Source organism: Phocoena phocoena, chromosome 10 (assembly GCF_963924675.1).
Source record: "Phocoena phocoena chromosome 10, mPhoPho1.1, whole genome shotgun sequence".
In the NCBI taxonomy this organism is placed as follows: Eukaryota; Metazoa; Chordata; class Mammalia; order Artiodactyla; family Phocoenidae; genus Phocoena; species Phocoena phocoena.
The window spans coordinates 21,171,456-21,186,935 of record NC_089228.1 but is presented as its reverse complement, the minus strand read 5'-3'; the positions used below and the strand labels follow the sequence as shown (position 1 = coordinate 21,186,935).

At 40.3% G+C, this 15,480-nt stretch overlaps 1 protein-coding gene across 1 annotated transcript in view; it reads right to left on the bottom strand.

Annotated features, from left to right (window-relative positions):
* The window catches only part of FRMD4B (FERM domain containing 4B), a 189,134-nt gene that overhangs the window by 21,616 nt on the left and 152,038 nt on the right, over positions 1–15,480 (bottom strand). Inside the window, exons 12-14 of the mRNA XM_065884864.1 lie at positions 2,631–2,707; positions 939–1,077; positions 318–459 (exon numbers count right to left, since the gene is read on the bottom strand). Coding sequence (XP_065740936.1) covers positions 318–459; positions 939–1,077; positions 2,631–2,707 — 358 coding nt within the window. The remainder of the gene's footprint in view (positions 1–317; positions 460–938; positions 1,078–2,630; positions 2,708–15,480) is intronic.

Genomic DNA, 15,480 nt, shown 5'->3' with positions numbered 1-15,480 from the left:
AAGAAAAATCTTATGAACCTTTTGGGGAGAAAATATTCTTGCAAGCTACCCTGAGGCACTCACTATCTTAGTATCTATTGTTAATTATACAACCTGACTTTACTATTTAACTTTCTTCATACTCTTTTTTTTTCTCTTCATACTCTTTTAAAAATTAATTTCAAAATTTATTCAAACCCGCAATATATTGTAGGTTCCATATGCTTATTTATTCCCAAAATAATGGGTTAAAAGATACATTTGAAAGTGGTTTACAACGAAAAATATGTGAAATAACATAAAGATCGCTTGCACGCTCTCTAATCCAAAAATATTACCTGAGGAGATTAAACTGCCGTTGCTTGCCATGATGAACTGACTTTTTGCCTCTAGTGTCACCATTTTGGAGACCCTTGGTGTTCCCGTCTCAGTCAAATCCATTGCAATATCGTCTAAACTCCTGGCTGAGGGAATTTTTGCCTAATATAACATTGAAATGGAATTCATTCAGTTAAACCTATTTCAAATTAATAAAGAAATTTAGTTACTATGGAATAAAAATGTCAACACGGAGGACAATATAAATTTTTATATACAAAAGTGATATTTTTCAGAACAAAAATATAAGATTTCAGCTTTGCAGTTAAAATGTTTTAGTAACTAGGCATGATTCTTTCTCATGGTATAGTTCAATCATTAACATTAAAACATCCTGAGTGTACACACATACACGCATGCCACAAAGTTGGCAAATCTTACAGTTTTCAGATCAGGTTATACATTGCCCGTTTTCTTAAATGTAAGAAAAATGAAAACAATTGATAGTAAAGCTTAAAAAAACAAAACTCAAGGAACAAAAACCCATGTGCTTGCATCTTTTCTGAGAAAGCTTATCTTGAGAACACAAAGCCAGTGAGGGACAGGACTCTGTCCTTATAGAAATGCTTCTAGTTACTTACTTTGCTTTGCTTCCGGTCCAAGTAAAACTGATGCTGACTAATCGCCATTACCCAGATGGACTTGATGAGAGAAGAGTTCGCATACCACGTTTGCACAAAGAGGCCACTTTGCCCAAAGGTCCTTCTGGATACTGAAATCCTGAAAGATTAAGGAAAGCACTCAAACAATCTGTCTCTGGCCCAGCACAACATAAAATGTACCCAGTGGGTAATGTAACAAAGCTTCCCCCTAATTGTTTTGGCTCTGCCAAAACTCTTCTTCTCTCAGGGGCCAAGCTTCTGATTTTCTCCTTTTATGAGAAAACCAATCCCACCTGAGTAATAGCTCTCTGTCAAAGCAGCATATTAAACAACACATTCACACCCTCAAAAGCAGATGAGAAAATGGGAAGAGAATTTGAAAAAGAACAGATACATGTATATGTATAACTGAATCACTCTGCTGTACACCTGAAACTCATACAACATTGTTAATCAACTATGCTCCAATATAAAATAAAAATTAAAAAATAAATGAATTTAAAAAGGAAAATGATTACTAACTAATATACCACCCATATAATATTTTAGAAGAACCTAAGTCTAAGTATGGTCACGTGCATAAATGCACACATTCTGCATTCTGTATAGAAGCATGACATTGGAAATAATAGAAATTAAATATTTTAAAAAAGCAGCAGATGAGAATTAGCCACATTAGAGGCTGTAATAAAAACATTTAGTTAAAGACCGTAGGATGTGCGATCATCACAAGAAGGCGGGAATAAATGTGATCATATTTTAAATACAAAGCAACCAGGATCTGCGTGATCGGCACCTTCCTTAAGGTAAGAGAGCATCTCAGGTCTAGGTAGAATTGTCTGGCTCTGGCACTATCAGAGGATGAACATAATAATATGATGCATATCCAAAACTGGTCCAGAGTACTGCTTATGCACCAGATGGAAAGAGGAGAGAGGGTCAGAGTAAGGAGAGAGCAAGAGAGAGAAAGACGGGGGAAAAGCAGACACTGAGTAGGGGTGGGGGTAGGAGAAGGGCACCAATGTTCTTTGTAGGAATTTGCCTTATCTCTTTGGGTCATCTTTTTGTCACAGCTGTTTCCTCCATCCCTCAGACCTCCAAATATCCATAAACTTTTCTGAAAAGCAACCGCTGAGGGCTGATAAGGAATTCCTCCGAGGAACTTGGAGAGCCTACATCCTGACTTCAATTCATGTAGATAATTTAGCAACTTTTTATTTAAGTGACCAAGAATACCAAACTTGAAAATGAGCAAAGGATCCGAATAGACATTTCTCTAAAGTAGATGTACAAGTGGCCAATGAGCCCGTGAAAAGATGCTCAGCGTGCAAATTCAAAGCAGTATGAGCTTATCACCGCACACCACCAGGATGGCTATTCTCACACACACACACACACACACACACACACCTAAAAATAACAAGTGTTAGGGAGAATGTGGAGAAAATGAAACCACGCACATTGCTGGTGGGAATGTAAAAGGGTGTGCAACCTCTTTGGAAAACAGTCTGGCAGTTCCTCAAAAGGTTAAAGAAAGAGTTACCATTTGATCAAGCAATTACAATCGTACATATATACCCAAGAGAAATGAAAACACGCGCACATGAATTTTCAGAGCAGCATATCTGGATAGTCACCAGGCTCATACAGAAAAAAGTCTGGGATCCTCACCTCCGTGGATCGTGAACTTCAACAGCAAACTTTTTCTCACGGAAATATAAGTTCTCCAGCTGTTTCCATTGGAATAACTAAGAAATGAAGAAAACAGAAAAGTCACACAGCTTTAATTAATGTTAACTTTTACTAAATCTAGAAATCAGCTTAATAATGAAAAAATCAAGGATTAAGACTGAGAATTAAGATTAAGAATTAAGCACTAAGATTAGGCATGAATACGTAATGCAGTCTTTTTACAAACCAACTATAAACTGAAATCTTTTTCTGATGGTAATCTTCACCTCCTCAATCTTCCCTGAACAATAAAACCAGGCAACTGTGGGGAACATGCATACTATTTTTCCTCTGACTCAACTAAATAAAAGGGTAAGGAAATCGTCGATTCCAGTAAGCCCATATGCCTTCTGTTCAAAGACGTTGACTTCATATTTAAATGGAAAGAAATTCAAAGGGTTGTCTCAATAAGACCACAGATTAAATTCAAAAGAATGCAAAGTGAAAGTAAAATGGAACCCCAAGCAGGGGTGATTCTCCGAGATACCAGTTTCCCGCCTACAAGAGTTCCTCTAAATGGGACAGAAACTGAGCATTTGGAATTGGAGGCAGGGTAGGGTGGGACTGAACACTGACACTGACCTCTTGGTTTCTGAGCTAGAGCCTCCAGCTTTTGTAAATAGAACCCATTTCTACTGTTGACATTCTAATGCTACACTGGGTGTTATTTGCCAGTTGGTTGGGAGAAAGAACTTACTTACTGGCAGTGGGCATCTGAAATCTAATAAATAACTTGTGAAAAGCAGCTCATTCACAGAACTGAGTGTGCCCTGCTGCACTTTCTGGGTTCATTTCCAACCCCTCACGTTAACCTGAGCCCCTGCTTGTCCTTTTAACTTTGACGTCATAGTTGAATTTCTTTTCTCCATCCCAGTCTTGATGATGAGAGAAATACTAGCACAGCGATTTCATTCCATTATTAGACTTCGGCTGGATTTTTAAATTATGTCCAGACAATCTTCAAAAAGCATTTTAATCATCAAGATAGTAACTTCTCTGCAATGCATGATGAGCAAAACCATTTCCTGGGGTCCGGGAACCAAGACTTTTCACCAACATGTAAACCTCGCGTAGAGCAACAGCACGAGCTAAAGGTTCCTGTGCACATATAGCTGGAAGACAGACGTTTTCAAACTGGACCCCCAGTCCCAAACGGAGTAAAATAAACCAGCACCCACTAAGAACACAGCCCTTCATGGTCTGAACACGTAGTGTCTGTAACTACAACCATCACCCAGGTAGAAAGAGGGATTTGTGAGAGTTTAAAGCTACATACCGATTTTCTAAAATGTCCATAGGTTTGAGGCTTTCATTTCTTTTAATCCCAAGGTTCCAAAAGTGGGACAGAAATGGGAAGGAAAAGTCCGAGGTGCTCTCTCCCTCTCTGCCCCGTCCTGGCGGGGCAGCTCCGGTGAGTACTGAATGGAGTTTCCTAAGACACTTAGGTGTAACTCAATTTCACAAACCGAACCTCCCACGGCTGACACCCTACTGACATCAGTAACTCCACCGAGTGACATCACCCCAGTTCCACTCCTTCTTTGATCAGGAAGAGGACAGCCAAGTTCTCTCTAGCAGATTTTCCCAGGACAGAGACACATTTTTCAAATCCCGTACAGGGTAGATTCAGATGGTTGTTTCCTGGGAAGTAAGCTACTTTGAATCCAGGCATAAACTTCACTAGAGGCTGGGTGAGGGAGACATTGCTCCCCCGCTTAACTCACCCTGGACGCGAACAGGTTTGACAGGAAGAGCCACAATGCAGCTCAGCTGTGTTTTCCTTTGCGTCCATTCCCACACACATAAAACCAGGGCCAGACTTGAAACCTGATCTCTGAAAGCCGCCACCTCTCCCTCTTATCACTTACAAACGTGAAACACTAGTGCTTTTGCCAGCAGACGGACAGCAGACGGTCCCCCTGCAAGCAAAAACCCTACTTAAAAGGTGAAGGGTTTCAGCTAATTTAAAGAGTGAAATAATTAGATGGCAACTGGTTTGCAAACGAAGTTATGGGAATGAGACTGCATTTTTAAGTCTGAAAGGCAAAGCCATTTCCCCACCTGAAATCTTAAGTTTTTGCAGGGAATTCCCTGGAGATCCAGTGGGTTAGGACTTGGTGCTTTCATTGCTATTGCCCAGGTTCGATCCCTGGAAAGCTTTTGCAAAATGTAATTTCATATATGTGCCTGTAAGAGTATAAAAGTGAAGAGGAATGGCACAAGCTTCCTTCGTGATAGCGGTTGGGGATGGTTGAATGTATGAGGCATAAGTGGCACAGAAAACTTCAATGTTACCAGTCATGTTTGATTTACTTTATTAATAAAAATAAGTTGAGGGCTTCCCTGGTGGCGCAGTGGTTGAGAGTCCGCCTGCCGACGCAGGGGACGCGGGTTCGTGCCCCGGTCCGGGAAGATCCCACATGCCGCGGAGCGGCTGGGCCCGTGAGCCATGGCCGCTGAGCCTGCGCGTCCGGAGCCTGTGCTCCGCAACGAGAGAGGCCACAACAGTGAGAGGCCCGCGTACCGCAAAAAAAAAAAAAAAAAAAAAAGATGAAGTAAATATAACAAAATATTAGTAATCGTCAATTTAAGTGGTTATGCAGGTGTAGTCACATTCTTGGTATTCCTGTATTTTTTTAATTTCTAAAAATTAAAATCATAGAAGTTTGTATAAAACGACCAAAGGTTGGTCTGTTTCACACAAGAGTGAGATTTCCACTCCCTAACCATTTGGGAGGCCTCTATTTTATGCATGTATTACCTTTGTGATTCTTATCAATGTTTGAAGTTGCTAGGAAAACACTTCTAATTGCAGTTGCTCTTGATCTAGCTGGCAGCTGGAAATAAGCTAGTTTTTCTTTTGAAATTTCTGAAATCATTCTTCTGTTGTGTTTTTAATTATCTTGGAGTTCTCCATCTCAGAGAGCAGGATAAGGCTCTGAAAACGGCAATGGAGCCGAGGTTAAAGTGGATTCCATTCTCATGCAACACGCCTAGGACAGCACCTGGCACATAGCAGGCAGCTTGCCCGATCTTCATTCCTGTCCTTTTTGTCCTTAAGTGTTTTCCTTAAAGGGTAAATAAAAGGCCCCCCTCTGGTCAAAATCACTCAAGACTTTGGACCAATGGAAGGATAATAGGAAAATGCCAAAGAAATATCCACCAGGCTGACCTGACTTGTTGGGGCCTCTGTATTACAGAAACGGCCTGACAGGGAATTCCCTGGCGGTCTAGTGGTTAGCATTCAGCGCTTTCACTGCCGTTGGCCCAGGGTTCAATCCCTGGTCGGGGAACTAAGATCCCTGCAAGCTAAGCCATGCAGCAGAGCCAAAAAAAAAAAAAAAAAAAGAAAAGAAAAGAAAAGAAAAGAAAGAGAGAGAAATGGCCTGACATATAAGGAATACTCTAAATCACCCAAAAGATGAAGAATGGTTACAAGAAACCATTTAAGAAAAAAGAACAAAATTCAAAGGAAGCTAGAAGGGAGCAAAGTACGCTTCACATTCTCCACTGTTTGGAGAACACTGGTGCCCATACAGAGTAGGACTATTATAGGGTATGATGTCTTACAGGATAGAACAAGACTATTATATATATTATATTATATGAATGTGTATGTATAAACAAAATTTGTAATTTTCGTATTAAAACAGAAAAAAAAAATTTGCCCAAGACAAAATTCCCCCTCTTGGAGATTTGGGGGTGGGGGGTAGGAGAAGAGGACTTTTATTTGCTTTGCAACACAGAGTTATGAGCATGAAACTGGAATGTTTTCTAAAGTGATCATTAAAAAGCATAATGACAATCATTAATCAGTATTTATTGTTGTTTATGTAGCACTCACTAGGAGGGATGAGTTTGAAATTGTGTTGTGTTTAGAATTCATAGTGTTAGTAATGAAAGGAAATACTCGCATGGCGACAATAAAACCATAAATTAGGTCTTAAGGACTTCTTTCTACTCTACTCTCATCTAGAATGATTAGTTGTGCCCTTTAGCATCAAAAGAAGGAAGTAGATAGCGAGAGATGAAATAATAGCATGGATTAACTTTGAGATTACAAAATAAATAAACAAAGAGATAAAACAAAAAAGTCAAAGAGGAGCAATGTGAACAACGATAGTAACAAAGAGATAATCAAAAAACTACAACAGGAAGAGAATGTTTCCTTAGATCACAAATCACCTTGTCTTAAAAAAAGAAAGTGTCAAAAATTTAATAACTGACACAGAAAACCAAAGCTGAATCAAATCTTATTTTAAAAGTGAACGTGTGTAAAATGCCATAGTCTTTATCCTTAGATGTAAAGGAAGTTGACGGTTTTAGAATAATTTGCCACACGTTATTATACTTTATTTAATGAGATGCATGGGTTGAATATTTAAGCCATTTGTGGAAAACTAAATAAACCTCAATATTTAGTTATTGATAGCCACCCACTATTACAGCCTTAAAGAACTGGAAGAAATCACCTCTTTCCCCTTCCTATGCTACAGTCACACTGGTTCCTAAACATCTGAGGCCACTGTCAAACTCTAGGAAAAAAGACTATAAGGAAAAGCAGAGGGACTTTTAGGAAACTGGGAGTCACATACTTAAGTAGCTCTTGGAGTCCTTTACACATTCCTCTTCTATTAACAAATATTTCTTGTCCACCTTCTATGTGTGAGGTCCTGTTCTTGTTGGCAAAAAATAGCCAGGTCCCCTTCCTTGTGATGCTTACCTGAACCAATTGGACCACATCAGATTGCTTGGTTTACATGCTGATTTCACCACATGTGCTTTATTTGGCAAGTTGCTTAACTTTCTTGAGTCTCAGTTTCCTCACCTGTAAAATGGGACCAACAATGCCTGCCTCAGAGGGCTTTTGGAAGGGTATAGTGAGATTATGTTTATGAAGCACTTAGCACAGTGCCTGGCTCAGAATCAACATTTAGTAAGCGATAAAGCTAGCTGCAACTGTTAGGAAGGACCCTCAGTCCAATTCCCTTATTTTATCATCTCTTGTGAAGATGGAGGAGAGCCACTTAACAGCAGAATGAGAACTAGAAACTGCTGTCTGGATCCCATATCTGTCTTTCCACTGATGAGAAATAGCCAAGTTATTCTGTTGACACTTCTGTGTCCCTCAGATTTCCAATTCTATGAGCTTCAGCCTCTGTAAAAACGGCTGTATCTCTATTGATTTCATTGGTGGTTTCCTGATACACCCTCTAGGTAGGGAATCTGTTCACTGTTCCTCTATCACAGAGGTCATAGAGGAGGGACATGGGAATGTGTCAAAGGCACGCCCACAGGGAGACGCAATGGCAGCAAGCTAGCAAGCTCCCTCCTGACTGGAGTACCCAGAAAGGAAGAGACATGCCCTAGCATGTACAAAAATGATGAGGAGTGTGACCCACTACCAGCAAGGGGGGCCTTTGGGGTAGTGAAAGACAAGGAAATGTCTTGGACAGAAAGGATGCACTGTCTCTTTGAATCTTGATGGATTGAAAGTAGACAGCACTCAAAGGTTTAACACTAGGCAATGACAGGAAAGACATCAGCAGAGGCTTGTTTTTTTTTTTTGTAATAGAACTTATAATACAGGTCAATCATTTAACTGCAAATTCACTTGGAAATGACTAAATTTGGGATAGTAGAAGCGTGGTGTATGACTGTATATCAAATAATGACGCACACAGGGTGATTCCCCTGCTGTAACATGATGCAAAACAAGATCACTGTATTATTGATTTATTCTTTTTTCATTTAAAAAAAGTTACACTTGATGAGTATACCGTTAGTACCCACAAGCCAGCTAGCAGATCTGTTTGGCCTCCTGGAGTACCAGAAAATGAGAATTTTGCAGGATGATGAGCTTTGAGAAAGCCAAATTGACCTTCTATCCAGCTAGCCATCTTTCGACCAAATATTTATGTGACTGAGAATGAGTCTTCTCAACAACCTTATGGGGAGGTACTACATTTAGCCCCATTTCACAGAAGAGAAAACTGAGGCTCAGAGAGGTTTAATTGGCCAAGGTCCCAAAGTTAAATAGGGGCAGATCTGGGATTCACACCCAAGCACAACCATGGCTCCAAATTCCCCAGTAACCAGAGCACACTATCCTGCCTTTCTTACTTGGGAAGAGTATTCTAGGGAGATTTGTTATGTTAACCAAAAAAGAAAGAAAAAAAGAGTAATTCCCAGTTCAACCTCATAGGAAGAAAACGGCAGCAAGTACGGCAGCCATTTGCAGAAAAGAACTCGGTCTCTCGTAGTTTACTGAGACTAGTGGTTCTCCAGCAATGATGATTTCTCTTCACATCCCACCCTCACCCACAACTCCCAGAACATCTGGCCATGTCTGGAGACATTTCTGGTTTATCACACTGGAGGGGAGGCTGCTACTAGCATCTTGTGGTTAGAGGCCAGGGATGCTGCTGAATATCAGACCATGCTCAGGACAAAATGATCTGGCCCGAAACATAAACAGCACAGTGAATGAGAACACCTGACTCAGAGGATAATTTCTGGTGACATAATTATGCTTTGGTGGGTGAAGTGTGTTGATGAAGAAGATAAAATTTTTGCTATAAAACAATGAATTTTTGATTTCCCTTTATCTCAACTAGGTATGTCTTTAGGAACAAATAGATGTCTGGATTGTTTTCTTTTCTTTTCTTTTTTTTGCGGTACGCGGGCCTCTCACTGTTGTGGCCTCTCCCGCTGCGGAGGACAGGCTCCAGACGCTCAGGCTCAGCGGCCATGGCTCATGGGCACAGCCGCTCCACGGCATGTGGGATCTTCCCGGACCGGGGCACGAACCTGAATCCCCTGCATCGGCAAGCGGACTCTCAACCACTGCGCCACCAGGGAAGCCCTGGATTGTTTTCTAAATGCAAATGTTCCCTCCCAGAAGGACTCTGAACAACTGATCAGATTACAAGAGGCCATGCTCTCAATGCCCGGGAACACACCAAATGGTACACAGTCAGGTAGAGAAAATTACTTTTTCAGATGTGATGTGATAACCCTTCACACATAAAACATCAGGTCTTAAACACAAGGAGTGAAACATTCTGAGTATTTTTGGAAACGTTTATTTAGACAAAGAAGTCCTGGGTATCAAAAAATGCATGATATAAAAATCTGACCATCTAAGAGGGTGTCACCTCATATAAATTCCCTCTGTGGCCAAATCTCTAACCTCTGAGAGCTGATCTAATGACTTCTGTTAGTACTTGCAATAGAGCACTCACTGCACGTATCTGGTATAACCAGGGCTGACCTGTCGCTCAGAGACACCTGCATGGCTCTTCTGGATGTTTATAGCTGGCATCCCTCCTCACAGGTTGGTACCTAGTCTGCTTATTAAATATTTTCAATAAAAATCTCTAATTTTGAACATGATTTTGTCTTTCCAGATGGGTTCTCAGGTCCTTGACGACTGGGACTGGGCTTTATCCTTAAACGAGATAAAGAATATAAAGTAGGGGACTTCCCCAGTGGTCCAGTGGTTAACCACCTTCCAATGCAGGGGACTCGGGTTCGATCCCTGGTCGGGGAACTAAGATCCCACATGCAACTAAGCCCGCAGGCCACAACTACTGCGCAGGCGCGCCTCAGCTAGAGCCTGTGTGCCGCAAACTACAGAGCCCACGTGCTCTGGAGCCTGGGCGCCACAACTAGAGAAGAGAAAATCTGCACGCCACAACTACAGAGAAGCCCATGTGCCACAATGAAAGGTCCCGCACGCCTCAACGAAGACCCTGCATGCTGCAACTAAGACCCAACGCAGCCAAAAATAAGTTAAATAAATAATTAATAAATCTTAATATATATATATATAAAGTACTATAGGGCCCTTGCAGACAGAATGGGCTCATTATTTTTTTTTGGAAAAATACCAGAGTACATGGCACTTTGTTAAGAGATTTGCTCCTGAAGGATGAATGAATTAAAACCAAACTGATCTTTGGTTATAAGTACAGAATGAAGAAAACTTAACTGTTTATGCCCCGTGATAGAAAAAATTTTCACCATGCTTTATGTACTAACTGGCTTTCTCTGCATTTGGACTGGTCAATCCTATTAGAGAGCTATCTTTCATTTTTCTGTATGTGCCAACAATTCAGCCATTTGGTAAATGCCTAGAAACACAGAGTAGCAGATGAAATAATGAAATCTAATGGTTTTGCCTGTCCAGCAGCCCTTTCCTCTTTTTCAACCATCACCTTCAGTTTCTACAGGGGACACACTCACTCTTTAAGCTCTAGCTGTAGGGGTCTCTCAGTTTCTATAACGTGCCCACCTCCCTCCCATCAGCATACACTGTTCTCTGACATGAACATGCCAACCCATTCTTTGTTTTAAGCCTGGCTCCTTCTCACACTTCAGGTCTCAGCTTAAATGTCACGTTTCTCAGAGAGGCCTTGCCTGAACACCCATTTTTGTCCCTCCGTCTCATTTGTTTCCATCAGAGACCATTCAAAATTTATACTTATGTCTTCATTCTCTGCTCACTTGTTTGTTTACCATCCCCCTGGAAGACTTCCAAGGAAACAAACACAGAGTGACAGGAACTACTTATCACCCTCAGGATCTATTTTTCCTTCTAACAAAACACCTTGACTGATGGCTTTGTCCATGAACACCCACCTAGAGTATACACTGCCCAGCCTCCTTTGCAGTTAGACTTGGTGATTTTTTTCTTTAAACCTTTTTAAAAAAAATATTTTATTTATTTATTTATTTGGCTGTGTCGGGTCTTAGTTGCGGTACGCGGGATCTTTCGTTTTGGCACGTGGGATCTTTTGTTGTGGCGAATGGGCTCTCTAGTTGTGGCGTGTGGGCTTAGTTGCCCCGAGGCGTGTGGGATCTTAGCTCCCCGACGAGGAATTGAACCTGTGTCCCCTGCAATGGAAGGCAGATTCTTAACCACTGGACCACCACGGGAGTCCCTAAACTTGGTGATTTTATGAATAAGGCTGCTTGTCTTGGCTTCTTTCCATCTGCCTACTGGTTGTGAGATGGAAATGGAGACTTACCAATGCCCATCCAATTCTCTGAGAGTTCCCTGTTTTAGAAGAACTGCTTCAAATTCTAATAGTGATTAACTACAGGAGGAAAAGACAAATGCCTATGCTTCCCAGTAAACTTTCTACAAATTAGAGTATGGTGTGAGGGAAAAACAGTTAACCGTAAGTTTGTTTTCTATATCTATGGAAAAGAGGCAGGGGGAGGGATAAATTAGGAGTTTGGGATTAACATATACACACTACTATATATAATATAGATAACCAACAAGGACCTACTGGATAGCACAGAGAACTGCACTCAATATTTTGTAATAACCTATAAGGGAAAAGAATCTGAAAAAAAAAATATATATATACATGTGTGTAACTGAGTCACTTTGCTGTAAACATGAAAATAACACAACATTGTAAATCAACTATACTTCAATAAAAAATAAATTTAAAACAAGAAAAGAAAAATATATAGTCAGTGAAAGAATTCACTAACTCATTGGGTGCACATAATGATCTGTGAGGTAGGTAGATAGAATTCTTTGATTTTGATAGTTGAGAAAATAAACATCCAAAAGGTTGAGTGACAGCTCCAGGTCAGCCAGCCAGTAAGTGGAGTGCCAGACTGGTTCTTATTTCGAATCCACGCTATAGGGTTGGAGTTCTCCTCCCACTGACTCTGTAGAAGGTTTTAACAATCAAATTGATTCCTGGTGTGGCGGGAGCTTAATTATATACTTTACAAAGTATAGACCGGATGGACTGGTCTCCGGGTGACATTCTGTAATTGTGTTTCTCCCTGCACATCATACTTCATTTTGTATTGATGTAGAAAGTATAATACAACTGGATGGCACACATTCTCTTGTCTCTCCTATAGTAAACCTCACCTAGAATTTAAGCAGCATTAGAAGCAGCATCCTAATCGAGGTCCATGGTGATGGGGTAGCGTTGGAGGGAGCCAGGTGGGTTTAGAAATGATCAAGATGGCCGTGCTTAGAGAAATAAGCAAGTCACTGAGTTTAAATGAACTGAACCCTGTACTTTTATGACAAGGAAACAGGAAGACTTTTGGACTGGTTATTTAATTCGTCTGCTCTAGGCAATTGTGAATTCCAATTAATTTAAAAAACTCAGTTAACTGATGACTAAAGACCTTTCCCCCACCCTGAAATTCTCTGGGGTAATGACATGTATCACAAGACTTTATAAGTCTTATAATGCCAAAGATACTAATCTTGAAAATCATTTTATCCTACTATGGTCTACCTGTAACACCTTGACTAGCATGTCATTTTTTTTCCTCCCACCTCTGACAGGTTCTGGTTTTCCCCAGGGAAATAACTTGCTAGAGGGGTACAAATCAGTCATGACATATATTAATACTTTACTCAGCCACAGACCCATTGACTACTTCTTTGTGAAGAACAGACATTTTTCCTTGAAATACCGAATGAACAATAAAAACCTACAAGGCACGTGTTTGAATTTTTCTTTTTTAAATAAAGCTTCATCGTTTTTAAGTTTGAACATCCTACAATTTGAAGTTGAGTTCTGGTATGTTTCACATTCCCTGAGAGTTTGCGATGACACATTTCATGCACAAAGGAAGGATTTAAAAGAAAAACTGCTTATGACCTGATTTTTTAATACCGTAATTTTTGTGGATTGTAACTCGGAAGTTAAAAAATTTCTCTTAATTTTCATCATACCTTAGGGCATTGTGGTTAATGAATTGGGAGCGGCAGAATGCTTACCAGTCTCTGAAAATAGTAACTGTGAGTGTGGACTCTTACGTGGGACACTAGGGCTCTGGGTTTGTAGCAATGTTGGGTCCTTCCTTAACCAGTGATCCAAGAATATTTCTCATATCCTTCTTTATTGTCTCTCTCCCTCACTACAAATGAGTAATTACCAGTTATGGAGTTATTACTGTACATCCAGCACGACACTAAATATAATCTCATTAATTCTTACAACCACCCTAGTAGTTGGTGGTATTACCATTGTACAGAGGAGGAAACTAAGGTTAAAGAGAGGTTAAGCAACATGTCCAAGGTCACACAGCAAATGACATCAGAGACAGTCTTTGGATTGCTTCCCAAACCCTTGCCCTGTTGCATTACACTACGTGGATTGCAAACAAATCGAAGCCCCTGACTGGCAAAAGTTTTATAGACAGTACACATGAAGAGCCTGTGCTGGGTGTTTTGGGAGGTAACACAAACACAGTCCCCAATATTCAGACCCTATAACTGAGAGACATTATGTGGAAAGGACAGAGGCCTCAGCCTGGGGACCTCGGACCAACCCTTTTTCAAAACAGACTTTCGCCATCTTATCATGGGTAATTCTTCCTCCTTCTGGCCTGTTTTTAAGCCATGTAATTATAATGCAGCAGGCATGTGATTCAAGAGGCTGAGCATCTACGCAACCTCCCATTCTAGCCTTTGTTTCATTCCAATTTGGCAATAGGACCTTCATTCCTGCCCGGCCATTGGTAACTTGCTGGAACATAGGTCCATGCAAACAGCTGAAGCGTGAGCCTCCTTCTACATGTCAGTGCTCACGTCCCTTTAAGTTAGGCATTCCCTTATTTGTGCAACTAAGCCAAGACAGGGACGTTAGAACGTCCTCCTGCCAATGAAACTCTTAAGTTGTCTAGACAGGAAAAAATAAAGATATGGAAGCAAAATCCATTGTCAGGTTTAACAGAGGAAGCAAGGAGAAAGCAAAGAGTGGTACAAAGTGGACACCTGCTAAAATAACCAAGAAAGAGAAAGCAAGACAGTGATGACACCAGATGGCCTGTTTATGGTCCTTTTCAACCTGAATGACATGTCTTGAAAATGAAATAGGAAAACTCTTGCACACTGAAAAAAGGAAGTGGCTTCTGATCATTGTCTATAGACTCTGAAATGAACAAGCAAACCTGATTATGATCAGTGTCAAACAATATTTACCAATTTCTATGAAACTGTGAAGGTAAAGAAAGGCCTGTGAGTCATGAGCAACTGAGAGGAAATTAACAGCAATATTTACTGTGTAGATTCTGATTCACCATTATTTTGGAAGAAAGCCTGGTTGTTTTTAGTAGATGCATTTAGAGTCTGTGAGAATCTCAATTTTCTCAAGCCACAACAGCTAAGAAATTACTTGTGAGTTGATTTAAGTTATATTTTACATGCAAGGTTCAGAAAAACCAAAGAAATGTTATTTCTTAAAGTAAAATTCAGGGAAGAAACAAATTGCCAAAAAAAAAAATGTTAACATGGATGAGGTCTACCTTAAGAAAACATGATCTTACAAAATAGATAATACGGGCTAGTTATTTGCCTTGGCTGAAATTCATTATCCTCCAACCCACTCTTCCCACAATGGAAACAACCCAAATGTCCATCAAGAGAGAACTGGTTAAATAAATTATGTATTTCAACACCATGGAATACTAGTCAGCTTTAAAAAGAGTAAAAAGACATCTGTTTTAGAAGTGATTTGGAGAAATATGACATAGTATGGAATAGTATACATAGTAAGATTTCTTTCTCTCTGTAAAAGCTTAGTATACATGCTGACAAAGCCTAAATGAAGCAGTATCAACGGCCACTATGGAAAACAGTATGGAGCTTCCTCAGAAAACTAAAAATAGAATTACCATATGATCCAGCAATCCCACTCCTGGGCGTATATCCAGACAAAACTACACAGCAAAGTGATACATGCACCTCCAGGTTCACAGCACCACTATTCACAAAAGCCAAGACATGGAAACAACC